This window comes from Scardinius erythrophthalmus (assembly GCF_964197995.2).
Source record: "Scardinius erythrophthalmus genome assembly, chromosome: 19".
Taxonomy (NCBI): domain Eukaryota; kingdom Metazoa; phylum Chordata; class Actinopteri; order Cypriniformes; family Leuciscidae; genus Scardinius; species Scardinius erythrophthalmus.
Window position 1 is genome coordinate 3,012,549 of NC_138239.1, and position 25,022 is coordinate 3,037,570.

Genomic DNA, 25,022 nt, shown 5'->3' on the forward strand with positions numbered 1-25,022 from the left:
TATTTCCCTACTATATAGTTGGCGAAAAACAGTATATTACAAAAGTAGTATGTTCGAATTTACAGAACTCATAAAAGAGTAGGCAAAAAGTACCTGGATGATCTACTACCGGCTAGATTCGAAAGTATTCATACGATGGACAATTTACTATCCCATGAGGCCTCAGGAGAGGATTTGTGAATGGCAGTAAAGCGACAACTGATGCTGGAAGGTCACATGACAATGATAACATGGTGGATGTATTATATAGGCTATGGATTTCATTCATACTACACAGAACATACTTTTTAGAGGTTGTGAAATCATTACTAATTCAAAATAAATACCTACTCAAGAGTATGTGATTTCGGATGCAGCCATTGAGCGGACATTTACATGACACCATTTTCAACTAAAAACAGACAACGTTTTATGCATTTTGGCCATTTATTTACATCACAGAGGTTTAGAGGCCTAAAAACGCAAACATTTTAAAACGGGTTTCATAGTGCAAGTTTTTGAAAACAATACCATAATTTTGTTTAAACAAAAACTGAAATTTGTGAAAACTGAAGTTATGCATAAGCGCTCGAAAATCAGCTTTCGAAATCACATACGGTCTGAATAGGTACTACATTCGAATTTACTTTGCGACCATTAAGAAAAAAAATAACCCTCTATAGTATGAATGAAATTCAGACCCATACTACATCTTCCATGTAATGGTCTTGTGACCTATCAGCACCAGTTGCGTCACTTTACTGGTATTCATAAATCCTCTCCCATATGGCCTCATGGGAGAGTGAAGTCTCCATTGAATGCACACTTCAGAATTTTCACAGAAGTAATAGGTAATTCGTGGACTTTTCACCTACTGTTTTTCAAATACTACCTATTCAGACATATTTTGGCATAATGCATTTCCACAATCTACTGTACATAATAGGGAAGTACTTGATTTTGGACACAGCTCAGGACTAAAAACCACTGCATTAGCAAACGAGAACAGCCTGGAAAGTCACTAGAAGATTTTACATTATCTTCATTCACAAATTTACAAACAAGTTTGTCCATGACAGAAACTTACTGTAATCTAAGAACCGGAGTTCAAATGATAGACTAGAGATTCATAAATACAAATCCCAGACAGAGAGGGTGTGTTTAGATTTGTATAACCTCTAGGGCTTAGTGATCAAACGTCAGATAAAGTTTTATAAACTATTAAACAATATTCATATACAAACTTTGAGAGCACAGGAATACAATAGGGAGACCAACTCCATTACATCAGCAGTGCTTCATGGTACAAGGTGTTCCCTGCAGAGCGGTTTTGGAATCATTTACTTGCCAAATTCTTAAAAGCATCATGAGGTTTTTCATCAGGAAATTCTGCTGTTAAATGAAAAACATGTAATGTAAACTGATGGCTTCAAAAGCATATACCAAATAACCTTGGAGCTTACAGTAGCTGCATTTAAAATGCTCAGTTTAAGATTACCTATGGAGAAGTTTATAAACTTCTGGAGCCCTATGGTTGTATGGTATATGGGACTTGAAGCAAAATGACAAGTCAGAAACAAGCAAGGATTGGTTTGTCAGTTTTATTGAGAACCTCCCTTTTGCCATTGAACCATTACAGGACCAAGTGAGGCCTTGCCTTCCCACTGAATGCCTAGAGAGAAGAAAGCCAAGTTAGAGCACTTGGGGGGGGGGGGGGGCAACCTTAGAAAGAGCAAACACTACCAACCTCCATAGGGAGAAGCAGCAAATTCAGGACCACATGTTGAGTCACAGCAACCACAGAGTTGGTCATTACCATCAGCAGCAATCCACCTGCAAAAAGACAAGACATGGAACCTTCAACATGAACAGTCCATCAAAAAAAAAAAAAAAAAAAGTAAATAAAGTACCCATTGGCAAAGGAACAGGATTTGCGCTGAGCATCACTGGGTGCAGAAGCAATAGTTGCCTTCAGAATACAGGTTATGTAGATCTGCAAGGGATGACAGACAAGTCACAAAACCAAAGCAGACCAGAAGAGAAACCAAATTAACACATGATATTTATAATACATACAGAAGGACTGTTGCCCTCATGGAACATAAACGCCTCCAGCTGGAACTGGATCTTGTCAACCTGAGACCGAGGCATGAAGCGGGAGCTGGACGCTGTAGTTTTGGCATCCACAAAGCACCTGATGACAAACGCAAGGAGTAACTCATGAATGTCAACTGTAGAGCATCAAGCAACTAGACCTTACACATCTATGGCCATGACCTTACCCATGATTCTCAATGAAAGAATATCTTGGAAGGGAGTTCACATCAGGTACTTGAGTGGCCACACAGCGGTCCACAAACACACGCAGAGGCACATGATTGTACTGATACACAGATGCCTCGATGTTAATAACATCACCCAGGAAATAGGAGTACGAAGGCCTCTGATAGGACCAATCATCTACACAAGTAAAAAAAAAAAAATATATATATATTTTTTTTAAATGCACAGCCACAATAGCAAGGGTAAAGGTGCAGTTTGTCAAACAACCTGTACCAACCCATCATGATCTTCAGGGAGAAGAGCAAGACTTCTTCACCAGCCTCGGTTGAGGCATAAGGGACCCATGTTGGCCTCAAGGTGTCACTGCTTACATTTTGAAGCCTGCGGCTCATGAAAGTACCCATTAAATGGTCTCCCAGTCACTTGAGAAAGTGCAGAAAGTCACAGAGATCACTTACCTTTGATAATGGCATTGAACACCAACAATTGCACCTTCGGACCGGGTAATCGGAGCAGCTGCAAGCGCCTCAGGGGTGTAGGTAAGAGAGAAGGTGTAGACAAGCTCATCCTCATTCATCTGGAAAAAGATTGTGGTTACCAAGAGGGTCATCCCAGAAACTTCACATATACCAAGACAGTGCCCTCATATAGCTACAAATGGGAAAGTGCTCGGTGCAATAGTGGAATGACTCCTAAATAAGAGCATCAAAATGTTGTTGGTTTGAAGGGTTATTTAAAGGCAAGTAGTTTGAAAACTCAGGATTTCCACATTCAAATAAATAGTACCTGGTTGTCATTTGCAATGCCAGGGCAGCTAAGACCAAATAAACTGACTTTCCTTGAAAGATTTTGGCTATCCTCTGCCACACCAAGATAACCAATTAAGTTTAATGAGTTCTTACCATCAGCACACTGTTGCAGTCCTGTAATTCATACTCAAAGATGAGCACTCTAGACGCAGGATCCTGACCAACAACAGGACATCCACCTAGAGACAGACCAGTTGGCTGGATCAATTGACCATTGCTGAAAAAGTCCTGCTGGACCTCTACAAGAACCCGGTTCTCGCCGCATTGAACCGCTACGCTGCTGGGAGTCACGGGTTGCATCAACTGGAAGTCCACCGCCAACTCGCGCTGCACCTCGGGAACAACGGGATACCTCCAATCCAAAGGCTTCACTGGACCCTGCAACAGCTGCTTCTCCTGAGTGCCAAAAGGATCCTGTGCAAAGCTTTTGAAGTCGGGACCCAAAGGACTCTGATACTGAGAAGCCACTTGCAAAGGGTTCCAGGGCCCTAGAGGAGAAAGGCCAGGACTTCTGGAAGCTGGATCTGATTTTGGCCCCATGCTTCTTGGTCTATGACTGTACCTTAAACTTCCCCAGACATCAGGCAGATCAAATGCAACAACCATCACCAAGACAACTTTCAGAAACCCCATCCTAACAAACTTTGACTCAAACACCACAACACACACCAGTACTTGGCTTTGCCATTATGTACACCTTTGAATTGAGGTGGTTCCACCCCTTTTACCTTAATTGATTACCTTTATTCGCCTCTGGACCTGTAGAGTTTATGCATCTCGGGCACCCACCGCTCTTCACATTCTGTATGTCTCTCTTATCTGACACATTAAGGGAGGTATTTACATGACACCATTTTCAACTAAATCTTTTTATGCATTTTGTTCATTTACACAACAACAGCGTTTTGGGGGCCTACAACTCAAAGTTTTGAAAACTGGTTTCAAAGTGCAAGTATTTGAAGCCGATAACATTATTGTGTCCGTCTAAACTACAAAAACATGAATTTATGAAAGCGGTGATGTCATGCGCATGCGTATTACGTGTTCAGTCTATAGGCGTGTAGTGTTTCTTTACAAAGTGTCATTGCCAACTACTGGCCTGGCAGCAGAATACAGCATTTGTAGTCGTTTTCACAGATCCTTGTGAACCAGGATCCTTTTGACAACATTGTTGTCTGTACCCAAAACATTTAAAAATGCAAAGGAAAACCTTTCTTATTTTAAGTACAATGTTGTCATGTAAACATGCCCTTAGTTCAGTTATTGGAGTTCTAGCCTAATGAGTTGATGATCTGAATCAGGTGTGTTAAATAAGAGAGACACACTTTGGCTATGTTCACACTGTCAGTCCAAATCTGATTATTTGTGTAACCGATTGGAATCTGAACTAAAATGATTGATGTCCACATTGTGTATTGCAACTAATTCAGATCTGATTTGTGTATCCATGCCGCTCTTTCACTTTCTGAAATATCTGCATTGACTTCTATGGAAATTACGTTGCGTTGGTAAGCATATACGCCAAAAACAACAACTGCAACATAGGGGTCTGCAATACAGATGTTGTCTTATTTACAACATGTAGGCTACTAGCCACTGCGGTGGACTACTGTATCTTCTTAGGCCGTGGCAGAATCATAGGAGGCTGGTATGAACAGCTTTATTCCATGCTGTCATCGCCACTGGTCTCAAACCATGTCTTCATTATGTTGTCATTTTCTGCTCATTGAGCACTTTACAACAATCTTGTTTCTACAGGGAGTTTCAGCATGTTTCTTAATACAGCATCTGATGTTTACATTTTGTGTGGCATGAGAAAGTTGCATAAATCACATGAACCCCAATCATAGCAGTCAGATTTAAACTGATTTACAGAAATGTTATTCAAATCAGATTTTAAACAATGAAATGAAGCTTGAAAAAAAAAAAAAGATTTGTATATTCACACTTGCTAATTTTTATTCTATTAAGATTAGGACTGACAGTCTTAAAATAGCAAAGATGTGCAGATGAGTGGATCCCTTGGACCAGGACTGAAAAGCCACTGCATTAGCAAATGAGAGTTCTAGAAAGTCACTAGAGGGCTTTAAAATATCTACATTCATTCACAATTTTACAATCAAGAAACTGACAGCTAGTCAAAGATAACTCGTCAACTAACGAGCACATGAGTGCAAACAAATGATAGACTAGTTTCATGTACACTAAAAATACAGGTCAGAAATAAAATAGTTCAGTTTTGTATAACCACTACAGCTTAATATGATTAAACTTCAGTGGAAACTGATTACAAACAATTAAGTGTCACAATATGCACAAACACTGAGAGCACAGGAATATTATAGGGAGACCAACTTCATTGCATCTGCAGTGCTTAAAGAGACAAGGTGTTCCTTGCAGAGCGCTTTTGGAATTATTTGGAATTCTTAAGAGCATCATGGGTAATTATTTTCACCAGGAAATTTACAGTTAAACAAAGTAACAAACTGATGACTTCAAAAAGTATATCAATTAACTTTGGTCTTACACTAGCAGCCTTTTTTTAATTCCTTATGGAGAAAAACCTTTGCAAGTCCCATATAACAATGCAGCCAAAGGGTTGCAGGCCATATGGGACTTAAATGTACAATAGGACTGTTTCACCACATTGGCAGAATGAGGCACTTCCAATTTAAAATGTTAAACCAGACATGATGTGAAATGAGAAGTCAGATGCAAGCATGGATTGGTTTGCCAGTTTATTGAGAACCTCCCTTTTGCCCTTGAACCATTACAGGACCAAGTGAGGCCTTGCCTTCCCACTGAATGCCTAGAGAGAAGAAAAGCCAAGTTAGAGCACCTTAAAAAAAACAACAATACACACAAAAAACACAACTTCACAAACCTCCATAAGGAGAAGCAGCAAATTCACCATCAGGACCACATGTTGAGTCACAGCAGTCACAAACTTGGTCATTTCCATCAGCAGCAGACCACCTGCAAAAAGACAAAGACATGAAACCTCCAACATCAGAAAAGTCAACTTGAATAAACCCCCCAAAAAAACCCATGTACCCATTGGCAAAGGAACAGGATTTGCGCTGAGCATCACTGGGTGCAGAAGCAATAGTTGCCTTCAGAATACAGGTTATGTAGATCTGCAAGGGATGACAGACAAGTCACAAAACCAAAGCAGATGGAGGAGAAGTCAGAATAACTCATATTCATAGTACATACAGAAGGACTGTTGCCCTCCCGGAACATAAACGCCTCCAGCTGGAACTGGATCTTGTCAACCTGAGACCGAGGCATGAAGTGGGAGCTGGAAGCTGTAGTTTTGGCATCCACAAAGCACCTGACGAAAAAAAAAAAAAAAAAAAAAAGGCAACTCATGAATGTCAACTGTAGAGCATCATGCAACTAGACCTTACCCATGACTATGGTTACAAAAAGCAACTTAAACAGTCCTACCACATCAAGGGCCATGACCTTACCCATAATTCTCAATGAAGGAATATCTTGGAAGAGAGTTCACATCAGGTACTTGAGTGGCCACACAGCGGTCCACAAACACACGCAGAGGCACATGATTGTACTGCTTCACAGATGCCTCGATGTTAATAACGCCACCCAGGAAATAGGAGTATGAAGGCCTTTGATAGGACCAATCATCTACAAAAAAAACAACAAAAAAAAACCCAAACTTAAGCACAACCACAATAGCAAGGGTAAATGTTAATTTTATTGAAAGAAAACCTGTACCAACCCATCATGATCTTCAGGGAGAAGAGCAAGACTTCTCCACCAGCCTCAGTTGATGCATAAGGAACCCATGCTGGCCTCAAGGCATCACTGCTACTATTCTGAAGCCTACAGTTTATGAAAGTACCCATTAAATGGTCTCCCAGTTGCACGAGAAAGTGCAGAAAGTCACAGAGATCACTTACCTTTGATAATGGCATTGAACACCAACAATTGCACCTTCGGAACGGGTAATCGGAGTACCTGCAAGCGCCTCAGGGGTGTAGGTAAGAGAGAAGGTGTAGACAAGCTCATCCTCATTCATCTGGAAAAAGATTGTGGTTACCAAGAGGGTCATCCCAGAGACTTCACATATACCAAGACAGTGCCCTCATAATGCTATGAATGGGAGAAGGTGCACTGTGTAATATGGTAGAATTCCTGAAGAGCAAATCACCAATTAATCAAGTCTCCACATCACTACAGCTGCCCTCAGAAGCTCCAGTGTTGCCAGAGATTGTCAATGTTTTGGAGACATGCACATTGGCTGTTCCTGGGTAAAAACTAGCTTTAACACTTACGGCCCAAGATTTCTGTTTTAGCTCCTTTCATACCAGTTGTTGGATAGTTTACCTGAATCCATAGCTAACTCTTGAAGGGTTATTTAAAAGGCAAGTAGCTTGAAAATTCAGGATTTAACAATTTAAATAAATAGTACTTGGTCTTAGCTGCCCTGGCATTGCAAGTGACAACCAAGTTAACTAACTTTCCTTGAAAGATTTTGGCTCTCTTCTGCCACACCAATATAACCCATTAAGGAGTTCTTACCATCAGCACACTGTTGCAGTCCTGTAATTCATACTCAAAGATGAGCACTCTAGACGCAGGATCCTGACCAACAACAGGACATCCACCTAGAGACAGACCAGTTGGCTGGATCAACTGACCATTGCTGAAAAAGTCCTGCTGGACCTCTACAAGAACCCGGTTCTCGCCGCATTGAACCGCTACGCTGCTGGGAGTCACGGGTTGCCTCATCGGGAAGTTCCCCGGCAACTCACGCTGCACCTCAGGAACAGTGGGATACCTCCAATCCAAAGGCTTCACTGGACCCTGCAACAGCTGCTTCTCCTGAGTGCCAAAAGGATCCTGTGCAAAGCTTTTGAAGTCAGGACCCAAAGGACTCTGATACTGAGAAGCCACTTGCAAAGGGTTCCAGGGCCCTAGAGGAGAAAGGCCAGGACCTCTGGAAGCTGGATCTGATTTTGGCCCCATGCTTCTTGGACTATGACTATACCTCAAACTTCCCGAGACATCAGGCAGATCAAATGCAACTACCAAAACCACCACGAACACACCTTTCAAGAACCCCATACTAAAAAACTTTGACTCAAACACCACAACACACACCAATGCTTGGCTTTGCCATTTTTTACAGCTTTGAGTTAAGGTGGCTCCACCTCTTTTACCTTAATTGATTATCCTTGATTCTCCTCTGGACCTGTAGAGTTTATGCATCTTGGGGACCCACCGCTCTTCACATTTTGTCTTGCTGCGTCTTAATTCGCCTACTTATACTATGCCCTAACAGTATGTACTATTTTTGTGAAAAAAAGTACATACTTTTGAGTGTATAACAGAAACGTTTTTAACAATCGCTCTAAATCGTTTGGTTACAAGTATCCTGTCACGTAAACTGACCTGTAATTCATCTTGTCTAAGATAAAATCCTCCACATTTAATTTAGTTTCCTATTGTATCAGAGAGAAATGCAGAAACACGTTGATCTGCCAGTCGCGGGTCTTTCATGCAGAGGCTCTCCTCATATTAATGCACAATGATGCATTAAAAGTTAATGGCCTAACAGATCTTTATAAAAGTTCACATTGTTGTTACAGATTAAATAACACGGACAACCTTAAATAACTATTTTAATCTGCTTAAATGTTGATAATTGGTCACCCAAACCCCTTTATCTAAACGGTCGCGCACATCCTCCATGTTTTGTAGTTTTCTGATCACTTTTAACTCGTGTTTGTATTTCTGAACTGAATCCTCCTCCAAAGTGCAATGGGTTGTGGGCAATATTAGCCGTTATAGTGAGCACAGATCCACACTTAGAAAATCGACCAGAAATAGTAGACCATCTGGGGACTTCTGGCATACTTTTTTCAACATACTATATATGTTTTGGGACACACTTATTTTAATCTCACATACTGTTTAGGATGGATAGTATGGACATTGAGACACAGGGTCAGTCTCTCTTATTTTATAAAAGGGCTGTATCTGAAATCGCATACTTCCCTACTATATAGTTGGCGAAAAACAGTATATGACAAAAGAAGCATGTTCGAATTTACAGAACTCATAAAAGAGTAGGCAAAAAGTACCCGGATGATCTACTACTTCCGGCTAGACTCGAAAGTATTCATATGATGGACAATTTACTATCCCATGAGGCTTCAGGAGAGGATTTGTGAATGGCAGTAAAGCGACAACTGATGCTGGAAGGTCACATGACAATGATAATTTGGTGGATGTATTATATAGGCTATGGATTTCATTAGCCGCTTTCCGACCGGAGGAACCTTTTCACAGTTCCTAGAACTATTGGCTAAAGTACCCGGATGTCGGCGTGTTCGCACCGCAGGAACTAGGAACGATTTTAGTTCTAGGAACTCCATTTGTAGGAACTAATTTAGGTCCTACTTCAGAGTTGGGTCTAAACCAGCACTATAGGAACTATCCGTGACGTTAGTGTTCGCTGATGACCGAACGCACGCGGAACACCAGCACCCGCCATTTTTAAAACAGCTAGAATGTAAACACACAGATTATAGCCTTTATATTTACTCCATAAACTAACTATACAAACATGGAAAACATTAATAGATGGGTCTCTAAACCTTAAATGCTGAAGAGAAAATCCAACGCAACTTTGAGGGGACCAAGCCAAACATGATTATGTAGGCTAATAACCTTTTTTCATATACTGTCTACTTTCTATAACAGTTCTATCTAATAAGATATTAAACAGTACTGTTAGACAGATCGCTAACAAATAAACACTTAGAATGCGAGCATTGTTTGCTCTGGCATCTCAGCGCCGCCAAAATAAAGGTCCGTCTCGCCGTCAAAATAAAAATTACCGTGCTTGCGTCCCTCCCTTACCCCTTACGCTCGAAAATCAGCTTCTGAAATCACGTACTGTCTGAATAGGTACTACATTCGAATTTACTTTACGACCATTAAAAAAAAAAAAATACTCTATATAGTATGAATGAAATTCAGACCATACTACATCTTCCATGTAATGGTCTTGTGACCTACCAGCACCAGTTGCGTCACTTTACTGGTATTCATAAATCCTCTCCCATATGGCCTCATGAGAGAGTGAAGTGTCCATTGAATGCACACTTCAGAATTTTCACAGAATAGGTAATTCGTGGACTTTTCACCTTCTGTTTTTCTAATACTACCTATTCAGACATATTTTGGCATTATGCATTTCCACATACTACATAATAGGGAAGTACTTGATTTTGGACACAGCTCAGGACTAAAAACAACTGCATTAGCAAACGAGAACAGCCTGGAAAGTCACTAGAAGATTTTACATTATCTTCATTCACAACCTTACAAAAAAGTTTGTCCATGACAGAAACGTACTGTAATCTAAGAACCGGAGTTCAAATGATAGACTAGAGATTCATAAATACAGATCCCAGAGAGAGAGGGTGTGGTTAGGTTTGTATAACCTCTAGGGCTTAGTGATCAAATGTCAGATAAAGTTTATTATAAACTATTAAGCACCACACCATTCATATACAAACTTTGAGAGCACAGGAATACAATAGCGAGACCAACTCCATTACATTAATTCATTACATTTATATAGCGCTTTTCTCGGCACTCAAAGCGCTTTACATTGAAGGGGGAATCTCCTCAACCACCACCAATGTGCAGCATCCACCTGGATGATGCGACGGCAGCCATATTGCGCCAGAACGCCCACCACACACCAGCTTACTGGTGGAGAGGAGACAGTGATAAAGCCAATCAGTATATGGGGATGATTAGTAGGCCATGATGGACAGAGGCCAATGGGCAAATTTGGCCATGATGCCGGGGTTACACCCCTACTCTTTCGAAAGACATCCTGGGATTTTTAATGACCACAGAGAGTCAGGACCTCGGTTTTACGTCTCATCCGAAGGACGGTGCTCTTTGACAGTATAGTGTCCCCATCACTACACTGGGGCATTAGGACCCACACAGACCACAGGGGGAGCACCCCCTTCTGGCCTCACTAACACCTCTTCCAGCAGCAACCTGGTTTTCTCAGGAGGTCTCCCATCCAGGTACTAACCAGGCTCAGCCCTGCTTAGCTTCAGTGGGCAACCAGTCTTGGGCTACAGGGTGACATGGCTGCTGGCTAAATCAGCAGTGCTTCATGGTACAAGGTGTTCCCTGCAGAGCGGTTTTGGAATCATTTACTCGCCAAATTCTTAAGAGCATCATGAGGTTTTTCATCAGGAAATTCTGCTGTTAAACGAAAAACATGTAATGTAAACTGATGGCTTCAAAAGCATATACCAATTAACCTTGGAGCTAACAGTAGCTGCATTTAAAATCCTCAGTTTAAGATTACCTATGGAGAAATTTCTAAACTTCTGGAACCCTATGGTTGTATGGTATGGGACTTGAAGCAAAATGACAAGTCAGAAACAAGCAAGGATTGGTTTGTCAGTTTTATTAAGAACCTCCCTTTTGCCATTGAACCATTACAGGACCAAGTGAGGCCTTGCCTTCCCACTGAATGCCTAGAGAGAAGAAATCCAAGTTAGAGCACTTGAAAAAAAAAAAAAAAAAAAGCAACCTTAGAAAGAGCAAACGCTACCAACCTCCATAGGGAGAAGCAGGAAAATCAGGACCACATGTTGAGTCACAGCAACCACAAACTTGGTCATTGCCATCAGCAGCAGACCACCTGCAAAGAAGACAAGACATTGAACCTTCAACATGAACAGTCCATCAAAAAAAAAAAAAAAAGTAAATAAATGTACCCATTGGCAAAGGAACAGGATTTGCGCTGAGCATCACTGGGTGCAGAAGCAATAGTTGCCTTCAGAATACAGGTTATGTAGATCTGCAAGGGATGACAGACAAGTCACAAAACCAAAGCAGACCAGAAGAGAAACCAAATTAACGCATGATATTCATAATACACACAGAAGGACTGTTGCCCTCATGGAACATAAACGCCTCCAGCTGGAACTGGATCTTGTCAACCTGAGACCGAGGCATGAAGCGGGAGCTGGACGCTGTAGTTTTGGCATCCACAAAGCACCTGATGACAAAGCAATCACATAGAGTAACTCATGAATGTCAACTGTAGAGCATCAAGCAACTAGACCTTACACATCTAGGGCCATGACCTTACCCATAATTCTCAATGAAGGAATATCTTGGAAGAGAGTTCACATCAGGTACTTGAGTGGCCACACAGCTGTCCACAAACACACGCAGAGGCACATGATTGTACTGATACACAGATGCCTCGATGTTAATAACATCACCCAGGAAATAGGAGTATGAAGGCCTCTGATAGGACCAGTCATCTACAGAAGTAAATAAATACTCTTAAATGCACAGCCACAATAGCAAGGGTAAAGGTGCATTTTATTGACAAACAACCTGTACCAACCCATCATGATCTTCAGGGAGAACAGCAAGACTTCTTCACCAGCCTCGGTTGAGGCATAAGGGACCCATGTTGGCCTCAAGGTGTCACTGCTTACATTTTGAAGCCTGCAGTTCATGAAAGTACCCATTAAATGGTCTCCCAGTCACTTGAGAAAGTGCAGAAAGTCACAGAGATCACTTACCTTTGATAATGGCATTGAACACCAACAATTGCACCTTCGGAACGGGTAATTGGAGCAGCGGCAAGCGCCTCAGGGGTGTAGGTAAGAGAGAAGGTGTAGACAAGCTCATCCTCATTCATCTGGAAAAGGATTGTGGTTACCAAGAGGGTCATCCCAGAGACTTCACAAATAACAAGACAGTGCCCTCATATAGCTACGAATGGGAAAGTGCTCGGTGCAATAGTGGAATGACTCCTAAATAAGAGCATCAAAATGTTGTTGGTTTGAAGGGTTATTTAAAGGCAAGTAGTTTGAAAACTCAGGATTTCCACATTCAAATAGTACCTGGTTGTCATTTGCAATGCCAGGGCAGCTAAGACCAAATAAACTGACTTTCCTTGAAAGATTTGCTATCCTCTGCCACACCAAGATAACCCATTAAGTTTCATGAGTTCTTACCATCAGCACACTGTTGCAGTCCTGTAATTCATACTCAAAGATGAGCACTCTGGACTCAGGATCCTGACCAACAACAGGACATCCACCTAGAGACAGACCAGTTGGCTGGATCAATTGACCATTGCTGAAGAAGTCCTGCTGGACCTCTACAAGAACCCGGTTCTCGCGGCATTGAACCGCTACGCTGCTGGGAGTCACGGGTTGCCTCAACTGGAAGTCCACTGCCAACTCGCGTTGCACCTCGGGAACAATGGGATACCTCCAATCCAAAGGCTTCACTGGACCCTGCAACAGCTGCTTCTCCTGAGTGCCAAAAGGATCCTGTGCAAAGCTTTTGAAGTCGGGACCCAAAGGACTCTGATACTGAGAAGCCACTTGCAAAGGGTTCCAGGGCCCTAGAGGAGAAAGGCCAGGACTTCTGGAAGATGGATCTGATTTTGGCCCCATGCTTCTTGGACTATGACTATACCTCAAACTTCCCAAGACATCAGGCAGATCAAATGCAACAACCATCACCAAGACAACTTTCAGAAACCCCATCCTAACAAACTTTGACTCAAACACCACAACACACACCGATACTTGGCTTTGCCATTATGTACACCTTTGAATTAAGGTGGTTCCACCCCTTTTACCTTAATTGATTACCTTTTATTCGCCTCTGGACCTGTAGAGTTTATGCATCTCGGGCACCCACCGCTCTTCACATTCTGTATGTCTCTCTTATCTGACACATTAACCCCTCATTTACACCGCACACGTCTGTGGCGCATTACGTCTGCGACACGGCTACCGGAGCTGATCGCACCCATTCTAGTCAATGCTTGTGTTTACACCGGCCGCGACGCGGCGCGTTTCAGAAGCTTCCCCAGAAGCGGCTCTCCGCGCCGCTTCGCTAAATATAGGCGCCTAGTCTATTTTTGACGGACGCGCGTCCAAGTCGCACCGGAAATACAAAATAAAAGTAAAAGAAAACATTGTCAAATTCAAAATAAACACCCTGTGCAAACTCCCAAACGTATTACACACCAATATCCTTGGTAGAAACCATAGACTGTATGGTAGAAACCCAAAAATCAAGAAAAACACGTCGGACAGGCAAATCACGTGGTTTCGCGCATCCAGTCGCTCCGCTTCTGAAATGCTCCTGGTGTGAGTTGGCACGGCTTGGAGGACGGAATAAAACCTTGTCGCAGACGTAATGCACCGCACACTTGTGCAGTGTAAATGAGGGGTAAGGGAGGTATTTACATGACACCATTTTCAACTAAATCTTTTTATGCATTTTGTTCATTTACACAACAACAGCGTTTTGGGGGCCTAAAACTCAAAGTTTTGAAAACTGGTTTCAAAGTGCAAGTATTTGAAGCCGATAACATTATTGTGTCCGTCTAAACTACAAAAACATGAATTTATGAAAGCGGTGACGTCATGCGCATGCGTATTACGTGTTCAGTCTATAGGCGTGTAGTGATTCTTTACAAAGTGTCATTGCCAACTACTGGCCTGGCAGCAGAATACAGCATTTTTAGTCGCTTTCAAAGATCCTTGTGAACCAGGATCATTTTGACAACATTGTTGTCTGTACCCAAAACATTTAAAAATGCAAAGGAAAACCTTTCTTATTTTAAGTACAATGTTGTCATGTAAACATGCCCTTAGTTCAGTTATTGGAGTTCTAGCCTAATGAGTTGATGATCTGAATCAGGTGTGTTAAATAAGAGAGACACACTCTGGCTATGTTCACACTGTCAGTCCAAATCTGATTATTTGTGTAACCGATTGGAATCTGAACTAAAATGATTGATGTCCATATTGTGCATTGAAACTAATTCAGATCTGATTTGTGTATCCATGCCGCTCTTTCACTTTCTGAAATATCTGCATTGATTTCTATGGAAATTAAATTGCATTGGTAAGCATACGCCAAAAACAACAACTGCAACATAGGGGTCTGCAATACAGATGTTGTCTTATTTACAACATGTAGGCTACTAGCCACTGCGGTGGACTACTGCATCTTCTTAGGCCATGGCAGAATCATAGGAGGCTGGTATGAACAGCTTTATTCCATGCTGTCATCACCACTGGTCTCAAACCAGGTCTTCATTATGTTGTCATTTTCTGCTCATTGAGCACTTTACAACAATCTTGTTTCTACAGGGACTTTCAGCATGTTTCTAAATACAGCATCTGATGTTTACATTGTGTGGCATGAGAAAGTTGCATAAATCACATGAAATCTAATCAGAGCAGTCAGATTTAAACTGATTTACAGAAATGTTATTCAAATCAGATTTTAAACAATGAAATGAAGCTTGAAAAAAAAAAAAAAAGATTTGTATATTCACACTTGCTAATTTTTATTCTATTAAGATTAGGACTGACAGTCTTAAAATAGCTAAGATGTGCAGATGAGTGGATCCCTTGGACCAGGACTGAAAAGCCACTGCATTAGCAAATGAGAGTTCTAGAAAGTCACTAGAGGGCTTTAAAATATCTACATTCATTCACAATTTTACAATCAAGAAACTGACAGCTAGTCAAAGATAACTCGTCAACTAACGAGCACATGAGTGCAAACAAATGATAGACTAGTTTCATGTACACTAAAAAATACAGGTCAGAAATAAAAGTTCAGTTTTGTATAACCACTACAGCTTAATATGATTAAAGTTCAGTGGAAACTGATTACAAACAATTAAGTGTCACAATATGCACAAACACTGAGAGCACAGGAATATTATAGGGAGACCAACTTCATTGCATCTGCAGTGCTTAAAGAGACAAGGTGTTCCTTGCAGAGCGCTTTTGGAATTATTTGGAATTCTTAAGAGCATCACATCATGGGTAATTATTTTCACCAGGAAATTTACAGTTAAACAAAGTAACAAACTGATGACTTCAAAAAGTATATCAATTAACTTGGTCTTACACTAGCAGCCTTTTTTAATTACTTATGGAGAAAAACCTTTGCAAGTCCCATATAACAATGCAACCAAAGGGTTGCAGGCCATATGGGACTTACAAAATGTACAATAGGACTGTTTCACCACATTGGCAGAATGAGGCACTTCCAACTTAAAATGTTAAACCAGACATGAGAAGTCAGATGCAAGCATAGATTGGTTTGCCAGTTTTATTGAGAACCTCCCTTTTGCCCTTGAACCATTACAGGACCAAGTGAGGCCTTGCCTTCCCACTGAATGCCTAGAGAGAAGAAAAGCCAAGTTAGAGCACCTTTTAAAAAAAAAAAAAAAAAAAAAAAAAAACACAACTTCACAAACCTCCATAAGGAGAAGCAGCAAATTCACCATCAGGACCACATGTTGAGTCACAGCAGTCACAAACTTGGTCATTTCCATCAGCAGCAGACCACCTGCAAAAAGACAAAGACATGAAACCTCCAACATCAGAAAAGTCAACTTGAATAAACCCCCCAAAAAAACCCATGTACCCATTGGCAAAGGAACAGGATTTGCGCTGAGCATCACTGGGTGCAGAAGCAATAGTTGCCTTCAGAATACATGTTATGTAGATCTGCAAGGGATGACAGACAAGTCACAAAACCAAAGCAGATGGAGGAGAAGTCAGAATAACTCATAGTCATAGTACATACAGAAGGACTGTTGCCCTCCCGGAACATAAACGCCTCCAGCTGGAACTGGATCTTGTCAACCTGAGACCGAGGCATGAAGCGGGAGCTGGAAGCTGTAGTTTTGGCATCCACAAAGCACCTGACAAAAAAAAAAAAAAAAAAAAAAAAAAAAAAAGTCTCATGAATGTCAACTGTAGAGCATCATGCAACTAGACCTTACCCATGACTATGGTTACAAAAAGCAACTTAAACAGTCCTACCACATCAAGGGCCATGACCTTACCCATAATTCTCAATGAAGGAATATCTTGGAAGAGAGTTCACATCAGGTACTTGAGTGGCCACACAGCGGTCCACAAACACACGCAGAGGCACATGATTGTACTGCTTCACAGATGCCTCGATGTTAATAACGCCACCCAGGAAATAGGAGTATGAAGGCCTTTGATAGGACCAATCATCTACAAAAAAAAAAAAAAAAAAAAAACTTAAGCACAACCACAACAGCAAGGGTAAATGTTAATTTTATTGAAAGAAAACCTGTACAAACCCATCATGATCTTCAGGGAGAAGAGCAAGACTTCTCCACCAGCCTCAGTTGATGCATAAGGGACCCATGCTGGCCTCAAGGCATCACTGCTACTATTCTGAAGCCTACAGTTTATGAAAGTACCCATTAAATGGTCTCCCAGTTGCACGAGAAAGTGCAGAAAGTCACAGAGATCACTTACCTTTGATAATGGCATTGAACACCAACAATTGCACCTTCGGACCGGGTAATCGGAGTACCTGCAAGCGCCTCAGGGGTGTAGGTAAGAGAGAAGGTGTAGACAAGCTCATCCTCATTCATCTGGAAAAAGATTGTGGTTACCAAGAGGGTCATCCCAGAGACTTCACATATACCAAGACAGTGCCCTCATATTGCTATGAATGGGAGAAGGTGCACTGTGTAATATGGTAGAATTCCTGAAGAGCAAATCACCAATTAATCAAGTCTCCACATCACTACAGCTGCGTTCAGAAGCTCCAGTGTTGCCAGAGATAGTCAATGTTTTGGAGACATGCACATTGGCTGTTCTTGGGTAAAAACTAGCTTTAACACTTACGGCCCAAGATTTCTGTTTTAGCTCCTTTCATACCAGTTGTTGGATAGTTTACCTGAATCCATAGCTAACTCTTGAAGGGTTATTTAAAAGGCAAGTAGCTTGAAAATTCAGGATTTAACAATTTAAATAAATAGTACTTGGTCTTAGCTGCCCTGGCATTGCAAGTGACAACCAAGTTAACTAACTTTCCTTGAAAGATTTTGGCTCTCTTCTGCCACACCAATATAACCCATTAAGATTTATGAGTTCTTACCATCAGCACACTGTTGCAGTCCTGTAATTCATACTCAAAGATGAGCACTCTAGACGCAGGATCCTGACCAACAACAGGACACCCACCTAGAGACAGACCAGTTGGCTGGATCAACTGACCATTGCTGAAAAAGTCCTGCTGGACCTCTACAAGAACCCGGTTCTCGCCGCATTGAACCGCTACGCTGCTGGGAGTCACGGGTTGCCTCATCGGGAAGTTCCCCGCCAACTCACGCTGCACCTCAGGAACAGTGGGATACCTCCAATCCAAAGGCTTCACTGGACCCTGCAACAGCTGCTTCTCCTGAGTGCCAAAAGGATCCTGTGCAAAGCTTTTGAAGTCAGGACCCAAAGGACTCTGATACTGAGAAGCCACTTGCAAAGGGTTCCAGGACCCTAGAGGAGAAAGGCCAGGACTTCTGGAAGCTGGATCTGATTTTGGCCCCATGCTTCTTGGACTATGACTATACCTCAAACTTCCCGAGACATCAGGCAGATCAAATGCAACTACCAAAACCACCATGAACACACCTTTCAAGAACCCCATACTAAAAAACTTTGACTCAAACACCACAACACACACCAATGCTTGGCTTTGCCATTTTTTACAGCTTTGAGTTAAGGTGGCTCCACCTCTTTTACCTTAATTGATTATCCTTGATTCTCCTCTGGACCTGTAGAGTTTATGCATTTTGGGGACCCACCGCTCTTCACATTTTGTCTTGCTGTGTCTTAATTCGCCTACTTATACTATGCCCTAACAGTATGTACTATTTTTGTGAAAAAAAGTACATACTTTTGAGTGTATAACAGAAACGTTTTTAACAATTGCTCTCAATCGTTTGGTTACAAGTATCCTGTCACGTAAACTGACCTGTAATTCATCTTGTCTAAGATAAAATCCTCCACATTTAATTTAGTTTCCTATTGTATCAGAGAGAAATGCAGAAACACGTTGATCTGCCAGTCGCGGGTCTTTCATGCAGAGGCTCTCATCATATTAATGCACAATGATGCATTAAAAGTTAATGGCCTAACAGATCTTTATAAAAGTTCACATTGTTGTTGCAGATTAAATATAACACGGACAACCTTAAATAACTATTTTAATCTGCTTAAATGTTGATAATTGGTCACCCAAACCCCTTTATCTAAACGGTCGCGCACATCCTCCATGTTTTGTAGTTTTCTGATCACTTTTAACTTGTGTTTGTATTTCTGAACTGAATCCTCCTCCAAAGCGCAATGGGTTGTGGGCAATATTAGCCGTTATAGTGGGCACAGATCCACACTTAGAAAATCGACCAGAAATAGTAGACCATCTGGGGACTTCTGGCATACTTTTTTCAACATACTATATATGTTTTGGGACACACTTATTTTAATCTCACATACTGTTTAGGATGGATAGTATGGACATTGAGACACAGGGTCAGTCTCTCTTATTTTATAAAAGGGCTGTATTCGAAATCGCAATAACTATATAGTTGGCGAAAAACAGTATATGACAAAAGAAGTATGTTCGAATTTACAGAACTCATAAAAGAGTAGGCAAAAAGTACCTGGATGATCTACTACTACCGGCTAGATTCGAAAGTATTCATACGATGGACACTTTACTATCCCATGAGGCCTCGGGAGAGGATTTGTGAATGGCAGTAAAGCGACAACTGATGCTGGAAGGTCACATGACAATGATAATATGGTGGATGTATTATATAGGCTATGGATTTCATTAGCCGCTTTCCGACCGGAGGAACCTTTTCACAGTTCCTAGAACTATTGGCTAAAGTACCCGGATGTCGGCGTGTTCGCACCGCAGGAACTAGGAACGATTTTAGTTCTAGGAACTCCATTTGTAGGAACTAATTTAGGTCCTACTTCAGAGTAGGGTCTAAACCAGCACTATAGAATAGAATAGAATAGAATGAGTCATTTATATAGCGCTTTCATATGTACTACTGTACACCCAAAGCGCTTTACAATCATATCAGGGGTCTCTCCTCAACCACCACCAGTGTGCAGCATCCACTTGGATGATGCGACGGCAGCCACAGAACAACGGCGCCAGTGCGCTCACCACACACCAGCTATAGGTGGAGAGAGGAGAGAGAGTGATAGAGCCAATTCAATGTAAGGGGATTATTAGGAGGCCATGATTGGTAAGGGCCAATGTGTGGAATGTGGCCAGGACACCGGGGTTACACCCCTACTCTTTACGAGAAATGCCATGGGATTTTTAATGACCACAGAGAGTCAGGACCTCGGTTTTACGTCTCATCCGAAGGACGGTGCTCTTTGACAGTATAGTGTCCCCATCACTACACTGGGGCATTAGGACCCACACAGACCACAGGGTGAGCACCCCCTTCTGGCCTCACTAACACCTCTTCCAGCAGCAACCTGGTTTTTCTCAGGAGGTCTCCCATCCAGGTACTAACCAGGCTCAGCCCTGCTTAGCTTCAGTGGGCAACCAGTCTTGGGCTACAGGGTGATATGGCTGCTGATATGGCTACTATAGGAACTATCCGTGACGTTAGTGTTCGCTGATGACCGAACGCACGCGGAACACCAGCACCCGCCATTTTTAAAACAGCTAGAATGTAAACACACAGATTATAGCCTTTATATTTACTCCATAAACTAACTATACAAACATGGAAAACATTAATAGATGGGTCTCTAAACCTTAAATGCTGAAGAGAAAATCCAACGCAACTTTGAGGGGACCAAGCCAAACATGATTATGTAGGCTAATAACCTTTTTTCATATACTGTCTACTTTCTATAACAGTTCTATCTAATAAGATATTAAACAGTACTGTTAGACAGATCGCTAACTAATAAACACAGAGAATGCGAGCATTGTTTGCTCTGGCGTCTCAGCGCCGCCAAAATAAAGGTCCGTCTCGCCGTCAAAATAAAAATTACCGTGCTTGCGTCCCTCCCTTACCCCTCCTACCAGTTCCTATGGCCACTTGGCCAGTGCGAACGCAAACAGCAAAACCGAGTTTGGGGGAGAGTAGTTCTTAGAACTGTTTAGAAGTGGACAGTTCCTAGAACTACTTGGTCGGAAAGCGGCTATTCATACTACACAATCATACTACACAGAACATACTTTTTAGAGGTTGTGAAATCATTACTAATTCAAAATAAATACCAACTCAAGAGTATGTGATTTCAGATGCAGCCATTGAGCGGACATTTACATGACACCATTTTCAACTAAAAACAGACAACGTTTTATGCATTTTGGCCATTTATTTACATCACAGAGTTCTGGAGGCCTAAAAAACGCAAACATTTAAAAATGGGTTTCATAGTGCAAGTTTTTGAAAACAATACCATAATTTTCTCTATTTAAACAAACTCGAATTTGTGAAAACTGAAGTTATGCGCAAGCGCTCGAAAATCAGCTTCTGAAATCACGTACTGTCTGAATAGGTACTACATTCAAATTTACTTTGCGACCATTAAAAAAATCCTCTCTATAGTATGAATGAAATTCGGACCATACTACATCTTCCATGTAATGGTCTTGTGACCTACCAGCACCAGTTGCGTCACTTTACTGGTATTCATAAATCCTCTCCCATATGGCCTCATGGGAGAGTGAAGTGTCCATTGAAAGCACACTTCAGAATTTTCACAGAAGTAATAGGTAATTCGTGGACTTTTCACCTTCTGTTTTTCTAATACTACCTAGTCAGACATATTTTGGCATTATGCATTTCCACATACTACATAATAGGGAAGTACTTGATTTTGGACACAGCTCAGGACTAAAAACAACTGCATTAGCAAATGAGAACAGCCTGGAAAGTCACTAGAGGATTTTACATTATCTTCATTCACAATCACAACCTTACAAAAAAGTTTGTCCATGACAGAAACGTACTGTAATCTAAGAACCGGAGTTCAAATGATAGACTAGAGATTCATAAATACAGATCCCAGAGAGAGAGGGTGTGTTTAGTTTTGTATAACCTCTAGGGCTTAGTGATCAAATGTCAGATAAAGTTTATTATGAACTATTAAGCACCACACCATTCATATACAAACTTTGAAAGCACAGGAATACAATAGGGAGACCAACTCCATTACATCAGCAGTGCTTCATGGTACAAGGTGTTCCCTGCAGAGCGGTTTTGGAATCATTTACTCGCCAAATTCTTAAAAGCATCATGAGGTTTTTCATCAGGAAATTCTGCTGTTAAACGAAAAACATCTAATGTAAACTGATGGCTTCAAAAGCATATACCAATTAACCTTGGAGCTTACAGTAGCTGCATTTAAAATGCTCAATTTAAGATTACCTATGGAGAAATTTCTAAACTTCTGGAACCCTATGGTTGTATGGTATGGGACTTGAAGCAAAATGCCAGTCAGAAACAAGCAAGGATTGGTTTGTCAGTTTTATTAAGAACCTCCCTTTTGCCATTGAACCATTACAGGACCAAGTGAGGCCTTGCCTTCCCACTGAATGCCTAGAGAGAAGAAATCCAAGTTAGAGCACTTGAAAAAAAAGCAACCTTAGAAAGAGCAAACGCTACCAACCTCCATAGGGAGAAGCAGCAAATTCAGGACCACATGTTGAGTCACAGCAACCACAAACTTGGTCATTACCATCAGCAGCAATCCACCTGCAAAGATGACAAGACATGGAACCTTCAACATGAACAAAGTCCATCAAAAAAAAAAAATAAGTAAATAAATGTACCCATTGGCAAAGGAACAGGATTTGCGCTGAGCATCACTGGGTGCAGAAGCAATAGTTGCCTTCAGAATACAGGTTATGTAGATCTGCAAGGGATGACAGACAAGTCACAAAACCAAAGCAGACCAGAAGAGAAACCAAATTAACGCATGATATTCATAATACACACAGAAGGACTGTTGCCCTCATGGAACATAAACGCCTCCAGCTGGAACTGGATCTTGTCAACCTGAGACCGAGGCATGAAGCGGGAGCTGGACGCTGTAGTTTTGGCATCCACAAAGCACCTGATGACAAAGCAATCACATAGAGTAACTCATGAATGTCAACTGTAGAGCATCAAGCAACTAGACCTTACACATCTAGGGCCATGACCTTACCCATAATTCTCAATGAAGGAATATCTTGGAAGAGAGTTCACATCAGGTACTTGAGTGGCCACACAGCGGTCCACAAACACACGCAGAGGCACATGATTGTACTGATACACAGATGCCTCCATGTTAATAACATCACCCAGGAAATAGGAGTATGAAGGCCTCTGATAGGACCAGTCATCTACAGAAGTAAATAAATATTCTCTTTTAAATGCACAGCCACAATAGCAAGGGTAAAGGTGCATTTTATTGACAAACAACCTGTACCAACCCATCATGATCTTCAGGGAGAACAGCAAGACTTCTTCACCAGCCTCGGTTGAGGCATAAGGGACCCATGTTGGCCTCAAAGTGTCACTGCTTACATTTTGGAGCCTGCAGTTCATGAAAGTACCCATTAAATGGTCTCCCAGTCACTTAAGAAAGTGCAGAAAGTCACAGAGATCACTTACCTTTGATAATGGCATTGAACACCAACAATTGCACCTTCGGACCGGGTAATCGGAGCAGCTGCAAGCGCCTCAGGGGTGTAGGTAAGAGAGAAGGTGTAGACAAGCTCATCCTCATTCATCTGGAAAAAGATTGTGGTGACCAAGAGGGTCATCCCAGAGACTTCACATATACCAAGACAGTGCCCTCATATTGCTATGAATGGGAAAGTGCTTAGTGCAATAGTGGAATGACTCCTAAATAAGAGCATCAAAATGTTGTTGGTTTGAAGGGTTATTTAAAGGCAAGTAGTTTGAAAAATCAGGATTTCCACATTGAAATAAATAGTACCTGGTTGTCATTTGCAACGCCAGGGCAGCTAAGACCAAATAAACTGACTTTCCTTGAAAGATTTTGGCTATCCTCTGCCACACCAAGATAATCATTAAGTTTCATGAGTTCTTACCATCAGCACACTGTTGCAGTCCTGTAATTCATAGTCAAAGATGAGCACTCTAGACACAGGATCCTGACCAACAACAGGACATCCACCTAGAGACAGACCAGTTGGCTGGATCAACTGACCATTGCTGAAAAAGTCCTGCTGGACCTCTACAAGAACCCGGTTCTCGCCGCATTGAACCGCTACGCTGCTGGGAGTCACGGGTTGCCTCAACTGGAAGTCCACCGCCAACTCGCGCTGCACCTCAGGAACAATGGGATACCTCCAATCCAAAGGCTTCACTGGACCCTGCAACAGCTGCTTCTCCTGAGTGCCAAAAGGATCCTGTGCAAAGCTTTTGAAGTCGGGACCCAAAGGACTCTGATACTGAGAAGCCACTTGCAAAGGGTTCCAGGGCCCTAGAGGAGAAAGGCCAGGACTTCTGGAAGATGGATCTGATTTTGGCCCCATGCTTCTTGGTCTATGACTGTACCTTAAACGTCCCAAGACATCAGGCAGATCAAATGCAACAACCATCACCAAGACAACTTTCAGAAACCCCATCCTAACAAACTTTGACTCAAACACCACAACACACACCAGTACTTGGCTTTGCCATTATGTACACCTTTGAATTGAGGTGGTTCCACCCCTTTTACCTTAATTGATTACCTTTTATTCGCCTCTGGACCTGTAGAGTTTATGCATCTCGGGCACCCACCGCTCTTCACATTCTGTATGTCTCTCTTATCTGACACATTAAGGGAGGTATTTACATGACACCATTTTCAACTAAATCTTTTTATGCATTTTGTTCATTTAAAAAACAACAGCGTTTTGGGGGGCCTAAAACTCAAAGTTTTGAAAACTGGTTTCAAAGTGCAAGTATTTGAAACCGATAACATTAATGTGTCCGTCTAAACTACAAAAACATGAATTTATGAAAGCGGTGACGTCATGCGCATGCATATTACGTGTTCA

The 25,022-nt window shown here is 41.7% G+C and overlaps 5 protein-coding genes across 7 annotated transcripts; all 5 read right to left on the minus strand.

Moving 5' to 3' along the window:
- Positions 1-1,205: 1,205 nt before the first annotated feature.
- On the minus strand, positions 1,206-3,813 carry LOC308680014 (zona pellucida sperm-binding protein 3-like). The gene is made up of 8 exons (XM_081347897.1): positions 3,165-3,813; positions 2,721-2,839; positions 2,540-2,643; positions 2,262-2,439; positions 2,056-2,173; positions 1,890-1,972; positions 1,727-1,812; positions 1,206-1,651 (listed from the first exon to the last, which is right to left on the minus strand). Exons 1-8 carry the CDS (start codon positions 3,702-3,704, stop codon positions 1,581-1,583), a joined length of 1,299 nt encoding a protein of 432 aa, XP_081204023.1. The 5' UTR covers positions 3,705-3,813; the 3' UTR covers positions 1,206-1,580.
- A 1,983-nt stretch (positions 3,814-5,796) lies between these two features.
- LOC308680011 (zona pellucida sperm-binding protein 3-like) lies at positions 5,797-8,277 on the minus strand. 2 transcript variants are annotated; one of them, XM_081347892.1, is made up of 8 exons: positions 7,620-8,277; positions 6,998-7,116; positions 6,817-6,920; positions 6,545-6,722; positions 6,288-6,405; positions 6,126-6,208; positions 5,956-6,047; positions 5,797-5,880 (listed from the first exon to the last, which is right to left on the minus strand). In XM_081347892.1, exons 1-8 carry the CDS (start codon positions 8,163-8,165, stop codon positions 5,810-5,812), a joined length of 1,311 nt encoding a protein of 436 aa, XP_081204018.1. In that variant the 5' UTR covers positions 8,166-8,277; the 3' UTR covers positions 5,797-5,809. The 2 variants fall into 2 exon arrangements, with proteins under 2 accessions (XP_081204018.1, XP_081204019.1); XM_081347893.1 differs by having other exon boundaries at positions 5,983-6,047; positions 7,620-8,276.
- Positions 8,278-11,255: 2,978 nt separating this feature from the next.
- LOC308680017 (zona pellucida sperm-binding protein 3-like) lies at positions 11,256-13,738 on the minus strand. Its single transcript, XM_081347900.1, has 8 exons — positions 13,121-13,738; positions 12,683-12,801; positions 12,502-12,605; positions 12,238-12,415; positions 12,027-12,144; positions 11,861-11,943; positions 11,699-11,784; positions 11,256-11,617 (listed from the first exon to the last, which is right to left on the minus strand). The coding sequence occupies exons 1-8, from the start codon at positions 13,658-13,660 to the stop codon at positions 11,550-11,552; spliced, it is 1,296 nt and encodes a 431-aa protein (XP_081204026.1). The 5' UTR covers positions 13,661-13,738; the 3' UTR covers positions 11,256-11,549.
- A 1,228-nt stretch (positions 13,739-14,966) lies between these two features.
- On the minus strand, positions 14,967-18,735 carry LOC308680010 (zona pellucida sperm-binding protein 3-like). Its single transcript, XM_081347891.1, has 8 exons — positions 18,078-18,735; positions 17,450-17,568; positions 17,269-17,372; positions 17,002-17,179; positions 16,740-16,857; positions 16,578-16,660; positions 16,408-16,499; positions 14,967-16,330 (listed from the first exon to the last, which is right to left on the minus strand). Exons 1-8 carry the CDS (start codon positions 18,621-18,623, stop codon positions 16,260-16,262), a joined length of 1,311 nt encoding a protein of 436 aa, XP_081204017.1. The 5' UTR covers positions 18,624-18,735; the 3' UTR covers positions 14,967-16,259.
- A 2,911-nt stretch (positions 18,736-21,646) lies between these two features.
- LOC308680015 (zona pellucida sperm-binding protein 3-like) lies at positions 21,647-24,713 on the minus strand. 2 transcript variants are annotated; one of them, XR_014028867.1, is made up of 9 exons: positions 24,066-24,713; positions 23,623-23,741; positions 23,442-23,545; positions 23,174-23,351; positions 22,963-23,080; positions 22,797-22,879; positions 22,634-22,719; positions 22,393-22,563; positions 21,802-22,286 (listed from the first exon to the last, which is right to left on the minus strand). XR_014028867.1 is itself a non-coding variant. In XM_081347898.1 (8 exons), the coding sequence occupies exons 1-8, from the start codon at positions 24,603-24,605 to the stop codon at positions 22,496-22,498; spliced, it is 1,296 nt and encodes a 431-aa protein (XP_081204024.1). In that variant the 5' UTR covers positions 24,606-24,713; the 3' UTR covers positions 21,647-22,495. The 2 variants fall into 2 exon arrangements, 1 of the variants encoding a protein (XP_081204024.1); XM_081347898.1 differs by having other exon boundaries at positions 21,647-22,563.
- Between the last annotated feature and the right edge of the window lie 309 nt (positions 24,714-25,022).